This window comes from Perca flavescens, chromosome 16 (genome assembly GCF_004354835.1).
Source record: "Perca flavescens isolate YP-PL-M2 chromosome 16, PFLA_1.0, whole genome shotgun sequence".
Lineage (NCBI taxonomy): Eukaryota > Metazoa > Chordata > Actinopteri > Perciformes > Percidae > Perca > Perca flavescens.
The window spans coordinates 22,133,002-22,151,894 of NC_041346.1; the positions used below are offsets into that span (position 1 = coordinate 22,133,002).

The following is an 18,893-nucleotide window of genomic DNA, read 5'->3' on the forward strand; positions in this document are numbered from 1 at the left end:
TTACTTACTATTGTCTCATGTCCCATCCTACCCATCCTCATCTTACCGGTAATGCAGTCTGAGCTGTTGGAGTATAACCTCACTTGGGTTACACAGGGGTAGAAGCTATCTGGTTTGAGTCCATACTGGGAGATCCCGTGTTGTGCTATCGGAGCTGACTCTGCTGCCTCAGAGGCCCACATGTGGTTATTGTAGTGGCAGCATTTAATCTCTATAAATTCCTAACGGAGATGGGGCTACAGGTGGTTTGAGTTTGGTACTGCAGAGGAGGAGAGGGGCATCTGGCTTCAATAAGTATGTGTCAGACCGTAGTGACCGAGCTTACTAAGGACGTGAACAGCACGAACACCTAGACTTGAGACCAGGTCTGCAAGTAATGATTATCTTCATTATCGATTAATCTGTTTTCGTTATTTTTTTTATTAATTGATTAATCATTTAGTCTATTATATGTTTGGAGGAAGCATGAAAACAATGCCAATCACAGCTTCCCAGGGCCCGAGATGATGTCAGATAAAACGAGCAATTCGAAGACATCATCTTGGTCTCTGGGGAGCTGCATTTTATCTTATGCTTTTGCTACATTTTATATACTAAATGAGAAGCATAAGAAATGCCAAACATTATAAAATGTTTAGTTTGACAGATTCTCACAATTTAAAAGCTAGAACTTCAGAAGGTTTTCTATTTCTACTCTACGATTATCAAAATACTGTTGAGTTCTTATTAATGAACTAATTTCAACCCTGCAGGAGACTTTCTGTCTCTCCTCTCTCTTCATTGTGTTTGTAAGTTATACAAACTGAAGCTGTTCATCTGAGGCCCCTTGAATGCAGTGGATGCATCACAGAGCTTACACATGATGAGTTTTTTGTGTATCCGATGTGACAAACAACCGCAGGACATTTTGGAGTTCATATGGTTCTTTAACAAACTAGAAGCTGTCTGTTCAGCTGACTTGTCACACATATAAATGCATTTAACGTGTTTGTAACTTAAGTCTGCTACAAAGATGGAGAGAAGGGGTGGAGGGTTAGTCGAAAACAAACTGATATAGACTCCTCAACATTCCTTTGAAGGACTTGTATGCTTTACACCTGCATTTTCTCACATCTCAGATTTGGAATTTGTCTTTTCTTTCTACCTTTTATGAGCAAGTAGTATGCTGCTGTAGATGACCAAAGTAGGTGGTTAATTCATTGAAAGCTGTAATGTCAAGGGATATAAGTCTTCAGACATTAAGCTCTGAATTGAATTTATGAGCCTGTGAACCCGTTACCCGGCTATCTCCATCATTAGTAATGTCTCCTTCTCCTCTACTATCATTGGAATCAGCCCTCTCCCTTGGTCACAGTAATCAGCACTAATTTGACATGAACTGTCTGCTGGCAGCGGCAGACAGATTTACTGGAATGGCATAAAATCTGATAATATTAGTTTATTCTGAATTTTTGATTTGTTCACTTTTAGCATGATTCTTTTGTGGATATTGTCTGAAGTTATGCCATCGCCACTGAACACTTTGAAGGTGTAAAAGGAAATCAAGTTCATTGTCTTGTTGGCTGCATCATAACATCTCCTCCACCTGCTCAACATCAGCATGTACTGATGGTTGAACCAAGAGATTGTCATACCCATCCAAGTAACTTGACTAATCAGAAAATGAATGGGACTTTTATTTCCAGCACCCCAGATGCCCAGAATGCATTCACTAAGTAAGGTAGTAAGTAAGAATAAAGTTGCAAAATCAAATAATATTTTCTCTAGATGACAAACACAATCATGTTTTTCTGTTAGAGGAAGATCTCATGCTCACTTGCATGACAACAGCAGTATCCTGCCCAGTTAAAGAATCACTTTTGGAGCTTAATACAATTAGACAAAAACATCACAGATATGATCAGGGTTTGTTTTTCTCATATATGTTTGACCTGGGAGCTCTTAGTGTTATATCTGATGTGGTAGAGGTGCAGGTTTTCACACTTCCTACAAACAAGGCTGTCTCTGTAGTAACTAACACTTACCTAATGGTTTACATTTCCAGTCTGTCACAATCTGAGAATGTGATAAACTTTGCCAAGCATTTTAAACTCTGTCAGATATATCAGATAAGTGTTAACAGAGATATCTTACAGTGTAAAATGTAAATATATAATGTATATATTACATCTATTAGACCATGGGCTGTATTCACAAAACATCCTTAGGTTAAAAGTAGCTCCAAAATAGCAGAGTTAGGAGAAACTCCTAGAAATAATTTTGGTCTAAAAAAAAAAAAAAAAATAATAATTTTAAAACCATATTTTGATGGCAGTCATTTAATAAGGATTCAAACAGCTCGCCAACAAGTTGAAACAATCCAACAACAACAGAGATGACAGTTTATTACTGATACAGGAAAAATGTAGTTTTCAGTGCTGATGAATTTGGGATCTGCTAGCCATCATTCTGTCAAAGTTATTCATCAAACCAAAGCTGCGATCTTCAGACTTTGATTAGTAGAATCGTCACTTGCGGGACAAGGGACATCCTGCACAAACCCCCTATTTTTAAATAGCCAAGCTACGGTCAATAGTGGCTGCAATTTTATGTTAAAAATTAAAAAAATGGCAGCCCGCAAAACCGCATGGTCAATTGAATGACACAGATCTATGGCTGTCTGGTGTCAAACAGCACAATAGACAAGAGATTCAGTCACCTGTAACACTTCCTGTCTGTTTTGGCAAAGTCAAGATAGGAAGAAAACAGGAAGATAGTTCCTTCTTCTGACTTGTAAGAGCAGGGACAAAGAAACAGACACAAAGCACGTTAAGATAGGACATGTTCAGTTCAGTTCGGTTCAGTTCAATTTTATTTATATAGCACATTTTAAAAACAACCTCAGTGCTTAACATGCTCCAAAAAGCAACGAGACAATAAACACAAACAAAGCACAATGTACAATACAAAATAACTGACAGTAGAAAAAGAATAAGGTCAAGATATCAAAGCTCAACTTGAATTGAAAGCCAATGAATAATAGTGGGTCTTAAGCATGGACTTGAACGTTTCAATGGTCCGAGCTGTTCTTACATGAATAGGTAAACTATTCCAAAGGTTTGGAGCAGCCACTGAAAAGGCTCAGTCACCTTTGGTTTTTAACCTGGATCTGGGCACATCGAGGAGCATCTGATTGGACGATCTCAGTGCTTTGACAGGGGTGTGGACATGTAAGAGCTCCGATAAGTAAGAAGGTGACAACCCATTTAAGATCTTAAAAACAATTAATACAATTTTAAATTCAATCCTGAAACAAACAGGAAAATTCTGATCCAACCATATTTTGAGATCACTCAAGCAGTTTAACAACGGCTGGATAGTGTCCTTCTCATTGTTTCTTACAGGCAAATAGATTTGTACATCATCTGCATGTGATGACAAAAAGACACATTTTACAGTTCAGTGTTTCAAGTTATGGAGCAGTTTCTGATTTAGTATGTATCCGTTACATGGATGCTGTTTTTGAAGTAAAAGACATGCTTGATGATAGTGCTGACACCACCACAGCACCCAAACTGAAACTGTGTGGTCAGTCAATGCATGCCCCTCTACTGGCACTTGCCTGTGAAAAACACAAGTTACATTAATGCCTTTTGGACATAGATGACTAGATGTAGGCAATTAGAAAATTGGTTGGAACTATTAAAATGATCCAATTTGTTTCTCACATTTTATAGAACAAATGAAATAAATGATTATTTGCAGCCTTGTGTAAGTACCCGGTCTGTCAGCGTTTCCACATATTTTGGCTTCCATTCAAAGTCAAGAAAGACTCTCTTAGCTAATCTTATTAGCAATTGTTAAAATGATTTGTACATGGTTGACATAGAAAGTGTGAATTTTGTTTTAGAGGTCAACATTTCTTTTTTTTCAGTAGTACTTGACTACTCAGTGCAGAATCATATGCAACTCATTCAGGTGAAGACAAACGCGTGCATCTTGGTTGCATGTAGAGATGAACGATGTCAAAGTATCACCAATCTGACAGGAAGATGTATTCTGTGGATGAACACAAAGCAGAAGAGCATATATCCCCTTGAGGAGCTGAAAAAGAAGTTTCAGAAAACCAGCTTTAAACCTGTGAAACCACAAAGACCACCCACAAAAGTTGCTGCCTCTGCTGCCTCAACCCACAACCCACTACAGATGTGCAACTGCTGTGTCTGCAGCATGAAGCTAGAATGCACAGTGAAAGTAGGGTTAAGCTGAGCAGCAGTCATGACATCACTATCACCGGTCAAAGGTGATCACCAGTTGTTCCTTTTACCCTCAAGTCTTGTCATTAAGCTAGCCATTTCTACAAACAATTGCAATAAGAGGGGTTTAATTTCATCAGTATATACTACCTGGCTTGCATCTGGCCCTAAAGACACATCGATAGTTAGCCTTAAGACATGGAGCGGACTTTAAAGAGGACATTTTAAAAAACGATTGGAAGAAAACTTTTGACACATCTCAGAAAAAAAACTGCAAACTCTAATTTAAACCTCCTCCAATATAATTAATAAACTCCTGTTAAATTTAATAAATACACCAGTAACATACCTGACCTTTGTTTTAAATGCAATGAGGCTAAAGGACCAAATTGTATTTGCAATGAAAATGTATAAAAACATTATAAAAAAACAAACAAAAAGCTTGCCATTTCTACCTTTTTAAATATACTTTTTGGCATTCTGTGGCTTTATTGGAAAGCCAACCATATACTGTAGATATGAACAGGAAATGTGGGGTGAAAGAGAGATAGAGAGAGATATGTATGCATCTTAACCGTTAGGTAACCGGATATCCCCATTTTTACAGACCAATCTATAAGTTTCTATTCTGCATCACTTACATTTTGATTTAGTTGGTAAAGTAGAAATGTACAAGTCACTGTAACAGCAATCTCTAATTTACAAGAAAAATGAGGAAAGTCAAATTTAAAATCTTGCTTGCCGTTTGAATATGCTATGAAATGTGAAAAATAAAAATGAACAAAGAAAAATAGACGTTTTCTCCATTGACTCAAAGCAGAAGCAGTGCATTTTCCAAAGCCGACATCGTCTCGCCATCTTGCAGTTACAGATAAACAAAGGTGGGCATGCATGGTATGAGTTAGCATTGTCTTATTTGAAGCTTTGCGGGTTGACGTAATAATAATAATAATAATAATAATAATAATAATAATAATAATAATCTTTCATTTGCATTTAACGATCACACTGTCTAATGCAAATTGAAACCATATACTGCTCTACTTGGTACCACCACTGGATTTGTGGATTGTCATGAAATTTTATAGACACATTCATTTTTTTCTTAAGTCTTTAGCCGGGACGTCTCTACAGCACGACAATACTTAATTCAGAATGGTTTGACACACATTTTGCCTTTAACAAATATTGCGATATTTGGATATTGCGCTAGTCCATACTGCGATTTCGATAAAATTGCTATTAATTGTGCAGCCCTAGTTCACAGTGAAAACAAAACCGTTGTCTTGATTACCGTGCAGTTTGGTGCAGACACTCAAGATCTTTGTGAACTTCAGTGATCTCTACTGTAACACCATCATCAGGTCAAAAGATTAAATTTGTCTAATACTTTGGTTTATCTCAATAGTTTACGTTAGATTGAGCATTACAGTCGCACAGAGCTACTAGCGTGGCTGTAGACCCTTCATCTTGTTACAGTATATTTTGTCATTAAATAAAAGTGAATAACGTCTCTCGTAGTTGTATTAGTGATGACTGTCAGTAACACACACAGGGGCTGGGTTCTGCTACAGACTGAGTCATCACTGAATCATTATGTTCCGTCTGCTGCCATCGCTGCAGACGGAGAAGTGAAAGAGAAATAAAAGGAAACTCGGGGGTTGCCAAGGTGATGTTTGTGCCACATTTTGAAGTCATCTCAACAAGTCTTTAGATTAGATTAGATTCAACTTTATTGTCATTGTGCAGTGTACAAGTACAAAGACAGCGAAATGCAGTTTGCGTCCAACCAGAAGTGCAAAAAAAGATGCGATATACAAGTATAGACAGGACAAGAAATATATTGCAGTGTTATAAGAGCAGAATAAATATGGACTAATATGTAACTTGAACAATGTATGAACAACATGTACAGATATGTGCAATTTAGTAGTAGTGACATTATACTAGTACTAAGAATAATATATATATAGATATATGCAGTGTATTAATAGTATATAGTAAGAGAAAAAGAATAAATATGGATATACTGAATGAACCATATACATATATAGCCAGATATGTACAGTATGTACAGCTATGTGCAGTGTGAAGAACAGTAGAATATGGCTATGTATAGGTGTAATTAAAGTATGTACATCTGTAAATAAATAAATAGAACAGTATGGGTGGGGTAGGGTAGGGCAAATTGTCCGGGGGGTGGGGGGCTTAGTAGGTTAAATTGTCACCGGGATGCAGAGCAAGAGTTCAGTAGGGTGACAGCCTTATGGTTTTAGCAGTAGCATGCAGAATTTAGCGTTCCCTCACTTAATCTTGAAAACAAAATACAGATGTATTGCATGTGTTGTTATTTTTTTGTTAAGGGTAAAAAGTGAACTGTGCCATTGGCTGAAAGACTGTTATTCTTGTTGTATTTGAACAGCATGGACTAAATCCACGGAGTGTTTGAAAACCTAATCTTGCTATAACTTGCCCCTAAGCTCAAAAATAAACATGATAGTGAGATACGTGCAGAGTAATCCCCAAACTTCATCCAACAACATCTCTCAACACAATCTTTGGAAAGAAACTGATATCTGTCATAAAAGAGCTTCAAATAACCCAAACACCCATGAAGGTGTGACATCGCATGTCGTTTCGGCTTACGTAGGCCTTAACCTCTGAGGAAGGTCAAGCCACACACAGACACACACATGTATAAACACACACTGAACACATAAAAGCATTTCGGCATGTGTTTCACACTTCATCACTGGTCACCACTTTTCCTCAGACTGTTACTTTTTTTTTTTCCAGGAGCATCCTCTTAACCCCATTAAGTCCTGATATATTTATTTCCATATTGAAAAAATATTAAAGATAGGCCTAGATTTGCTCCGTATCATGCTGTATTGTCCTCCTACAATATTAAGCATATCTAAACTGCACCACCACTTTTATTAAACATGATCTCAGCAGCAGATTTTGAATCCACACAAGTTAATTTGCAGTTAAAATGTATCTTTCGCACCCATGATACAGCACCCCTCGAGCAGTTTGGGGGTTCGGAGCAGTGCCCAGGACGCAGACTGAACACTCTCCAGGTGACTGTCCACACTCCATACTTGGTCTGAAGGGGGGACTTGAACTGGCGCCCCTCGGGTTCCCAAGCCAAGTCCCCATGGACTGAGCTACTGCTGCCCCCTAAACACATTATCAGTTGTTTATAGAAGTTCATATCTATCTCTTCAGTCTGCGCACTATCATGTGCACACATAGTTCGTATATGCTGAGGTATTTGTGACCCTTGGCACCACACAGTTGTTGTGAGTCATCAGGGGCAAAGAGAAGGGCTATGAGGAGGAGGCAGCAGGGCAGACAGGGAGGCAAAGGGGAAAGTGTAAAGGAGGTTTTTGGGTGAGGAAATCTGCTGCCGAGACGATAGGGAGTCAAATTTGAGGTGGGAGGAGATTGCATTATCTCCAGTTGGAGCAAAAACAAGAAGAAGAGTGAAATGTGCAGAGGTTAAAGAGAGCGGACAACCACTGCTTCTGTTTTTCAAGGAGAGAAGAGGGTTAGTCATCTCTGCAGCTTCTTTATTTTATATTATAGTGGTCAACAAGTTTTCCTGCCATAATAGGTTGATTGTCAGTGCCTCCTAAAACTTCCTTCTTTGATACTGAGAGGGGGAGGTGTTGGAACTGGGGTTATACTGCAGCAAAGCCAGTGTTAAACTTTTGTTTTGGGTGTAGTTTGTGCTAAAGTGATTTTATTTTGTAAAACAGGATTTCCTTGTTTTAACCAGTGTGTGCCAACCAAGAGCCCATGACATCTTGCCAGAAGAAACACGTGAGGGATACTTGCACGCGCATACTTGTACTCCTCCTCCCCGCCTCTCACTACCTGCTAAGTGCTGATAGCCTCAGATCCTGGATGTATGTGTTTCTGTGTTTCTGTGTGTGTTTGCTACCAGAGCAATGCTGCATCTGTGCACCAGACCCTTCCAGCCCCCCCTCCCCATCCCCCTGTGCTACTCTCCCAGGCCAGCAGCAGGCCAGAGCTATCCATCAAACTGGCATCATACAGGGAGCAGTGGAGCTGTGGCGTCTGCCTGGGGCAACGTGTTCACATTGACCTCTCCAACAAGAGGCCAGCACCAAGCGGCCATGCTAGCCATGATGCTCTTCTCCCAGACAAAAAGTTTCCTGAGAAAAAAGTGGCTGCTCGTAATGTTTCACCGTTACTGTCTGCTGTAGGTCAGAATAAGGCTATTTGGCGAGGCTGCTTATTCTATACCACTCTGATTCTCTTAATGTCATTAGAATTATGTTTGGGATTTCTTCAATGTCAAGAAAAAAAGTTTCTAAAATGTGATATTGATTAAAAGTCTGTGTCCTCAGATAATCAATATGAGATGACTTATATTGGAAATTGAGGCACAAACAATTGATCCTGATCCTTAGTTGTATATTTGTGAAAATACCCCCATTCATACATTTAGTTTATGCATAGTTTATTTCTGGGAGACGGACAGACACAGGAACATTTAATTTGTTAGTGACAAAATAGACACACATATGTACATACACATTATGTACATATACATGTACATATACATTATCATCATTATCATCCCCCCCCCTCTTTGCACAGTCTCTCCCAAGGTTATCCTGCATCTATGAAACACAGTAACGGTAACGGTTATTTCATAGTAAACATTTAAAAGGAACATTCAAAAGGAACTTTCAATTACACAAACTGAAATTTTAGATTTTAGATTCAGTATATGCAAGCTTGTAGCAGCTTTGCAGTATATACTGCTGTAGAATCTTCCAGCCCAGACCTTAAAACATATTTCCAAGATAAAAAGGCTGCACCCCTCTGTGAGAAAATGTCTACTTGCTCAGTATTGTTCATGTGAACAGAGCAGAAAAATGTCAGCAGCAGAGAGAAAATACATTTAATAGTGAGGGAGAACTCAATTATGTGACAAATTCTTCTAAGTGGCCTCAGGTGAATTTTGGTCTTTGGATGTGAGAAAAAGTAATGGTTGAGGAAGGCCTGTTCATCTAACTCTTTTTCAGTGTGTGTGTGTGTGTATGTCTGGTGTGATGTTTTTTTTTTCACTTTTTAGGTAGCAACAGTGGAGAAACAAAACATCAAGGGCAGTTGTGCAGTTATGTGTTCCTTAAACACATCTGTGTCTGACAGAGAGAAGGAGTGTGTCGACGGGGGTGGGATTCACCCCCGCGGACATGTTTTGTATCTTTTTTTCTTCTTCTTCTTTGAGCTTCAATCCACAGTAGACCGGAGATTTTCACCTCTAAAAATGTAACAAAATAAATAGTAAAAAAAAAACAATGAAAACAACAACACTAGTTGATTTGTTTGTATGGTGTGTACGGTTTGTATGCCTTATCACTTCTAAATCTGCATTTTCTTCTTTTTTTGTGGATAGTTACATTGATTAACAGTAAAACTCAGTAACTTGGCAGTAACATTAGAGCTGGGGAAGTAGGAATGCAAAAAAACTGCAGAATGTGTCCAGTCCCAACCTCAGACGAGTACGGGCTTATGCACCGGCTTCATACAGTAACTTGTACGAGTAGTCATTCATTTTATACCGATACCGTTATCTATAGCAGCATTTTAATGAGAAGCACCATCCCTTTTTCTTTGTAAAGCCCTATGAGATGACATACTGTGATCCGAGGCTCTACCTACATAAACATTCATTTGAACTAGCTGCAGCCTTTGGCTAACGTTAGCAGAAGACTAGTCTATATCCACGACGTTCCACTTCCGGGATCTTTCAGGTGCCGCCTGAAATTCGTGCATTTCATTTCGGCCGGATGTCTGTTACCTTCCGCTTTCTTTGTGTTGGAATTTTAAACTCTGGTCGATTTATGAGGACCATGGTTTACTGCTCCTCAGATCTCTGCAGGGTTAATCGAGACAGCTAGCTAGACATGTTGAATCTGAGTTTTCTGTTGCACGACTAAAACAACCTCTGAATGTACATGTGCCACTAAAACAAGTTCCTTCCCGACGCTATTTTGCAGAGGCGGCGTTGCTCCATGCGACGCTTAACACCGCCCAAAACGATTGTGATTAAAGAAATGCTAATAAACCAGAGCACGTTTTTCTCCCATCCTGGAATGCTGTGTGGACCAGCCAGACCCTCCTCCGCAGCATTGTGGAGGAAGGTGTGGCAATGCAAGACTAGCAGAAGACTAAACTACCGGCTTGTCTGCCACATTTACGTTGCCATTCACGTTGCCTCCGGCATCTCCTTGTGCGGATGGCAGCAGTAGATGGTGCCGCAACTTCATCCTCTGGTCTTCTGGCAGGCATCTAAGAAGGAGAAGCCGGAGGTAGTCTGAGAGGAAACGTAAATGTGGCAAACGAGCCCCTGAAGGGACCATAGGAACACTCTCTCTGAAATGACCCTAGATTGGCCAAAGTTTCCCTCACGGACTAGATTCTCTAAAGACTGAAAACAGAACCCAGGAGGGGATGCAGAATTCTACAGTAGTTTTATTTCAGATCACTTGAATTATAATACATTGAAACATTGCTATCGAAATGTTGCCCAACAGCGGCAAAAATATAACCTGCCTACCCCAGCTTCAACACATTTAGTTTTAGGGTGTCAGCACTGTGCCGGCTCTTTAAATAACAATGTGTTGCGATTCTAAGCATATAATTGTATGCTTTTCCCTCTCAATCTTTGTTTAGCAAAATGATGTATTTACAAAACATCCCACAACTAACAATTAGATTAATCTGATGTTATGGTCCACACTAAACAAATATTTCAGCATCTTTCTAAAGGGCTTAAAAAAAAAGACTGTGTTTCTGTGTGAACTGCTCAGGCTAGCTGGTTCGCCCTGCTTCCAGTCTTTATGCTAAGCCAGCCTTCGAGTGGAATCACTCTTCTCATCTAGCGTTTGGAGAGAACGCAAATAAGCGTTGAACTATTCCTTTAAGATCAAGATCTTTTCCTGAAATTGCTCTGATCAGTATGACATATAAAACAACAGATAACTTGTTTTTCCTATAAATTAATTGCATCGAGCCACGTAAACAGCAGGCAGTGAGCTATAAGCACTCAGCTATTTGTGTATTTTTTGTCCACTAATCACAGTGTTAGCAATGCAAGTGCAGATCAATTTGTGTTGGTCTGTTAAGTGGGAGTCTGGCTAAGAGCCTTAGTATCACTTATAAAAAAAAACACACTAAACATAATGCAAATAAATTTGCACTGCCACTTTAAAACTATACTTACAGTATTCAGAATCATGACCAGAAACCACATATTACGGTTGTGTTGTGTATGTTGTTAAATATACAAAGTATGTTATTTAAATTTAAATTAATTTTTTTGTCGGAATTGTTGCATGTACTCGGGAAATTGTTTTGACAGGATATGTGTCGACAAACTACACTCCTTATTCCTGTTCAATGGATTCTCGTCTGTGTCTGTTTTCTTTAAAAATAAACCTGCAGTGATGTTTTAAGATTTGTAGTAGTATGGACCATACCCAAAAGCTTACGTTTATAGTATTTGAGGCGTAGCGTAATTATTTTTGCATGTTGCTTATTGATTCTGGAGGAAGGTCATTCTTTGACCCTTGGGTGGTTTTATTTTTAGTTCCTCCAGAGGTGTTTGACCTCTCCCAGAAACCCCCTCATCCCAGCTGCACAATGTATGTTAAAACAGTTGTGATCAGCAGATGTAACAGAAATAGTATTTGGATGTGTCTGCTAGAGGGATACGGTTAGGAGAATATCAACCACCCCTGCAGTATACAGGGTGAATTTTTTTTTTTTGGGGGATGAAAGCTTTGACAACTGTCTGGGGAGATGATGTCATGCGTAGTAAGTCTGCATGTTTTCTGCACCAGTGAAAAAAGCAGAGCCCTAGAGGATACATCTGGAAGTTACCGAAAGTGGAATCTACACCGTCGAGCCGACGTGTTCAGTCAATGAATGAAGATGCATATGGAGAAGAGCAGAGAGATGCTGGGACGGGAGGAAGGAGGGAAGGAGGGACAAAGATGAATGGAAAGAGGAAATAGTAGAGAGATGGATGATGTTCTTGAGGGATAGAGGGATGGGAGAATGAGTTAGTAAATGGGTGGAGGAGAGGAGGCAGATTGACTTGTAAGCACAGACTTGAAGTAGATGATTTTTGGCCATGTTAACAGTGTGGCTCTAGGGATGGCAGTGTCTTAAATATCTCAGCAACTATTGGATAGACTGCCATTACATTTTGAACACACCTTCATGTTCACCAGAATTAAACCTACTGACTTTGCTGATATCTTGACTTTTCCTTTTGCGCTGCCAGCAGGTTTTAACTTGTGAAATATCTCAATGATTGGCACGAAACTTTGTACAGACAATAATGGTCAACTATTGCATGGATTGGTATGAAATTTGGTAAAGACATTTGTGATCCCCTCAGGAGGATTTTTAATAACTTTGGTGATCCCCTGCCTTTTCATTTAGCGCCATCATCAGGTCAAATCTTTATTTTGCCCAATACTTATTTGGTTTATGACCTGAAACTAATGACATTATCCTATAGTGTCGACTGTAATTTGTGTTTAGTGATAATTAGCAAATGTTAGCATGCTAACACGCTAAACTAAGGTGGTGAACATGTAAAACATTACACCCTGCTAAACATCAGGGGCAAGTTTCACCAAATTTACAGCATTTAGGACTTCTTTGACTTGCAGCATGAGGTAATTTCCTCTCGCGTTAAATTTCACACATCATTTAATAATTGCGGTGAACCGCACTTCGCCACAGCTTGGTGTGTTTTCAGCGTTTATTGGCATTTAGGTCATAGCACTGTAAAGTCTTAGAGAGCCTCTAGAAACGCTGCACACCCATAGTCTTTTGGTAATCATGCTGCAGCTTGTCTTATTTATCTCTTCCTGTGACATTAGCACTAAAACTCAACTTAACTTTGGCCTCTTTTGTTCCCCTGTGCATATGGAGACAGAAACACGCCTACATTCATGACCTCTTCTGTACACCCACATACTGCATATTTGCCAAGACATAAGCAGCGACTGAGAAGACAAATGAGAAAATTAAGTAAATAGAGCAAAAAACCTGTCAGAAGTTCAGCTCGTGATAACCATCCCTGGAGTGATAAGAGAAGGAAAGTGTGGTTACTGTTGGAGCACAACACAAGAAGAAATTTGCTGGGGAAAAAAAACAGTCAGTGGAGGATTATGGGAAAGTAGGGAGAGAAAGCTGAGAAAGAAGGGCAGTGGAGAAGGAAAACTGATAAAGATAAAAGAACAAAGGTGGAAATCTGGAAACATTTCAGTTTCCTAACCTTTTCATGCCCGCAGCCATGCCAGAATATGAAGCTTCTGTCCTTTGCCAGTAGTGTCTGTTGTTAAACACCAGCACATGGAGCATGAAGGTCCAGGTCCCACCCAAAACTATTTTTGGCTTCATTCAATTTATGGGTCAGACACCAGTCTATCATAAAAACATGTATTATTTTAATCCGACTAACATATCATTAACATTATCCAGGTTCTGAGCTAGTATAGATGTTTGCACACTTTAATATTAGAGGATTTGTTTTAACTGTCTGTCTTGGATCAACTTTTCCACTGACACGTGTTTCTAACGACAACTGATTAAGGCTAAGTTTCAGGGTTGCTTAATGGCTTTGTTGCCCACAGGTGCTGATTTGTGTTAAGCTTTAAAACTGAGTATAGTTGATTAGATATGTTACAGATGAGCAGGTGCCAGTCGGGTGTTTGTTTTTTTACTGTGGCTGAACAAGGCTTTGAAGCCTACAGGTGCTGACTTGGGGTCATTTTTATAGGTGGTTTGATGTCTCACAGGCCAACAGGTGCTGATCTGTGCTGCTTTCTGGGCTGGTGGTATCAGACAGATCAGACTTTGACTACTTGGTTTGATGTCATGCATTACTGTTAAATGCTGAAATGGAGTCGTTTATGTTTGGGGAACTGTAGCCGAGAGGGCAGCAGGGTTTTATCGTGGGTTACTGTGGCTGACAGACTGCCAAGATCAATCAGGACCACTTGGAGGTTGACCAAAAACAGACTCATTGGTTGCTCATTGTAGTCTCAAGGGCCGAGATATTTGAGCCGATTTAGATTAGAAATTTCTGGTGAGCAAAAATGAGATTGTTCTAATGATAAACATGACATAAATGGACTGTGTTATATCTGCCAGTCCCATTTTTTTCTGTTGAAGCAAAAGCCTACAGCCATGCTCACAGCTCTGTGGGGGCAATAAACACAAAGTACATCTCAGGTTGTGTCATTAGTTTGCAAGTATTTAGTTATAGTTTAGATTTTTACATCATAGTGGCGACAGAGGAAAAGTTAGGGGATTACCAAAATTCTTACAGTTCATCCTGAGTGGAACATGAATGAGTGTACCAAATAACATGGCTATCCATCCAATAGTTGTTGAGACATTTCACTAGAAGTCGAACATTGCCAACCTGTTGGTGATGCTAGACAAAAAGTTAGGGGATCACCAAAGTCTTAAGGATTTATTCTCTGGGGACCATTAATGTCTGTAAGAAGATTTCATACCAATCCATCCAATAGTTGTTGAGATATTTCAGTCTGGACCAGTCCAAGTGGTGGACCGACCAACATAGTGCCATGCTGCTAGCATTGCTAAAAAACTTCTCCTGCCTCTGCTCTGCTCACCATGTGTAATAGAGCACAATATGAACCTTCCAGACAGTGATGGACAGCTTTATATAGTAATACCTCAGAGGCTCATGAGGCCATTTCCATCCAGTAAGGGAGAAGTCTGCTTATGGGTTTTCCAGGGCAGATGTTAGCCCAGCTCACAAAAATAGCCAGTTACATAACCCTGAGAGCCAGGAGACACCAAATACAGCAAAATGAGATTGGCATACACAAAAGACTGCCAACTGACAGAGGACGTTCCTGTGTAATGTACAGCTCAGACCAGCGTGACTCTGGACTGTACTTGAGCTCAGTCTGTGATAAATGGTAAAGGCCTGACTGGCCTGAAGCCATCTTAAATTAGCGAAATTAGCTGTATGTGTGTGTGTGTGTGTGCACCTGTGGATTTGAGGGGATGTCTATAATCAGGTTAATAGGAACAGGAAATGGAGCTTCTCTGAGAGATGGAGAGGGGCAACAGAGGAAGTACAGAAATGAGCGAGGGAGAAACAGGGGGGATTATATTTCTTGGCTGGAATTCCAGTATATGACTCTGTAGGTCTGGTTCTCTCTCTATGTCTTTGTCTATCTCTATTTACCAGAGGGGAATGTAAAAAAGTGTAATCTTGTATGATATATGGGATCAACATCTAAACATGACTGGATGATGACTGGCAGCATTATGTTTTTATATAATGTAAGATCTTTGTTTATAAGAAAGCCGGGAGAGGGGCTGTTAACAGACCTGATTGCATGCAATTCATGCGTCAAAGCCTTCATGAGTTATGGCCTACATGTAATGATCCTTGTTTGTTTTGCTTTCCCTATCTGTTTTCTACCAAGCATGTCCTGTCAACATGAGACAGGAGACTACACCACACGCTGTGAGGCTGATGAGAATGTCAGTGTTAGTTTGGTCTTAAACCAAAGTAGCCCTAACGTGCAAATTAATAATTTTACTTGATGATGGTGCAACTTGATGAAAAGTTAGGGGATCATCAAAGTTATTAAAATTCATCCTGAGGGGAACGTGAATGTCTGCACAAAATGTTATAGCAATCCATCCACTAGTTGTTGACATAGTTCAGACTGGACCAAAGACTGACTGAACAACGGCATCCTTGAGCTGCACCACTAGCGTGGCTAAAAGGACTGTAATTACTTTGGTCGCACAATCCAGACTCCATATGGCAGCTCTCTATTTCCTTTGGGTCAGACACATTAGCTACAAAGCATGATCATCAAACAAATAGCTGCTTTTTAGTTGTGTCTCTATGTATGTGGTCTGTGTCTGCATGTTCTTTTTTTTAATCCCACTCTTCGTCTGCTCCTGTGCTACACTCCCTCACAAGTCCGGGAATTGAATAAATTATACTGGAGGAATTCCCTGGCACTGTTGACATAAATAGTCTCATTGTAGTGCATGCACAATGAGACACGGATGGATTTATATCGAGCCTCTGTGATATATACTCAGCTCAGTGACAGACGGACGCAGACTGTCCAGAGTGCAGAGAAGAAGCCATTGTCCTGCAGGTCAGACTGGACTCTGACCAAAGTACTTCACATTCATGTTTGAAATTCCTCCAGTGTCCTCCAAAATGACTATCTGTGTGTGATATTGTTCACACAGTTCATCCCTCATATCAGTATACCATCTCGCTATATTTTTGAAATCATTAAAATTATATAAATATTGTGGCTAAATTTCCCAAATGTCCATTTATTGAGTTATCTATTACTAGATCTGTTTATTTTTCATTTCTGGGTTGCATCTTCAATGTTTTATGAATATTTATTAAGAATGTTTGTCCATGCCGACCTTCAACTTAACAACATGGCTTTCTTATATGAGTCTCTTATTTTAAGACTAGATTATTTATTTATTAATCCCCGGAGAGCAGTACAGTAAAGCAGTTCTTGATAACTTTATTCTGCTTAGTATACAGTCTCTGGCACTCTGTATAACCTTTTCTTTCCTTTTGTCCCGGCAGTGCTGCTGCCATGTGTGCTGTCCTTCAACGTGGACCAGAAAAATGGTTTGTCGTTCAGCGGTCCACTGGAGGACATGTTTGGCTACACTGTCCAGCAGTTTGAGAACAGCGAAGGGAAATGGTGAGTTTCATCAACATGTATCATCTTTCACCGCTACACCATTTCCACCTCATGTTACAGATGCTACTTGATGTTTGGAGGCACAAAGTGCGTTTCCATCCACCAGCTTTTATGTGAAAAAAAAGGAAAATTATGTTGGAAATTCAAAAAAGTTCTGTCAATAAAAGCAAACTGCGATAAAGGTATACAACGGTATAAGACTCTCACTTACCCTTGTCATAGGTATGTGACTACCACGTTTTAAAAATTGTTTCCATCATTTCAAGGTTTGAATTACGTCATCATGTTGCACCGTCTTCTTCAGCGATGGTTTGATGGCAGCTAACTGGAGAATTAGTCCCCAACTCCTAATATTTTCATAATGGTAGTGGATGATTAATAATTTTCTGTGAATTTGGTTAAAATTTACATTACATTTGGATGTAAACTTGACTACAATGTGCGGATGAAGTCATCTTTTGTGTTGGTTCATAAACTGATATCTCTGCTCTGGTGGTCCTCATAATTATTTTACAGAAAATCTGCTAAGCATTGTTTAAGAGAGACCTAGCTTATTTTATTATACAGAGTTCAGTTTAATTCAAATCCTCCAAATAGCAAAAGTGAAAACCGTCAATTACCTGTAAAACTAAGTGAATGAGAGTGCACCAGCTGCTGCTGTAATGAGGCTCCTTGCCTTTACTACTCTTGCTGTTAACCATAAACAGCCCACCAGAGTATCCACATACCAAGCCTGTAAATACACTGAAACCAAGCATCCGTGGCTCCTTGCTAAACTGTCTGGGAGCCCATTTTTTAAAAACCTTGTTAAATGCTTTTAGAGTGTGGTTAATGGCTCCATGTCTCTACATCTCTCCTTCAGTTACTCCAGTCTTTTTTTTCCCAGTTTGCTTCTCTCCAACCTGTTGAAACACCACTGTGGATTCTTTCACGCATAGCTGTACCTGATGCTGTTTTGCAGTAATGATCTTATCAAGCTCATATGAGATCAGTTACAATAATTCACTCTCTGCTCATCAGTGGAGCCAGCTGTGACTGGACCTTCACACTGTTCCCTGAAAACACATTAGCTCTGTTGCATCTCCAGATAGCACTATTTAGTTCCAGTTCATAGCGAATTGTTAGCCAAAGAAGTCCGACAGATAAGGGCCTGATTTAAAATGTTGAACCTGAGAAACAACATGGGCAGGCAGAGATCTGAGGAGTGAACGCGAATAAATGAAGGAAAGAAAATAAAGAGTAAAACAATGCTGGACAAAGTTTTAAGGAAATGAGCAGGAGGGGCAATACATTTAGAGATGTTATGTAGCCCTCAGTGCGTCCATGTGGGAGAATATCATGGAGGATAAATTTGGCGATCCTGAGGTGATGTAACACACTAGTTGCCACAACTGGGAGGTGATTGATTAGTATCAGATGTCTCCTCCAGACCCCCACCCTTAAGCTCTTCGGTGCCCCTCAGCAGTGTTGAAAGCTGTATCAGCTGCACAGAAAACGCTTGTTTACGTTGTAACCTTGGTTCTCTGAGTGAAGAGACTATCTCTCCACCCATACTTATGGAATATTTAACAGTGGAGAGATAGTCTCGATACAATAGAGAACATGTGTTGCATGTGGCAGAGACAGTTCACTCCACTCTAGTTTCTAATACAGTAACCTTTCTCACAAGACCTCTGGCATAGATATCAGCAAATTATTGTTGAGTCAAATAACTATGCTGCCAAACAATCTCTTTCTACAAACAAATTAGTGCTAATTAGCAAATGTTAGCATGCAAACAAGAAAATTGTTGCTTGTTTATGTAGAAATGTCATATCAAACAAACAAAATCTGCCAATGGAGTAAGCAGAAATGA

At 39.7% G+C, this 18,893-nt stretch overlaps 1 protein-coding gene across 1 annotated transcript in view; it reads left to right on the top strand.

Moving 5' to 3' along the window:
• itga1 (integrin, alpha 1) overlaps positions 1-18,893 on the top strand; it is a 45,781-nt gene that overhangs the window by 1,528 nt on the left and 25,360 nt on the right. The window contains exon 2 of the mRNA XM_028601919.1: positions 16,918-17,038. Within this exon, the coding sequence (XP_028457720.1) occupies positions 16,918-17,038 (121 nt within the window). The remainder of the gene's footprint in view (positions 1-16,917; positions 17,039-18,893) is intronic.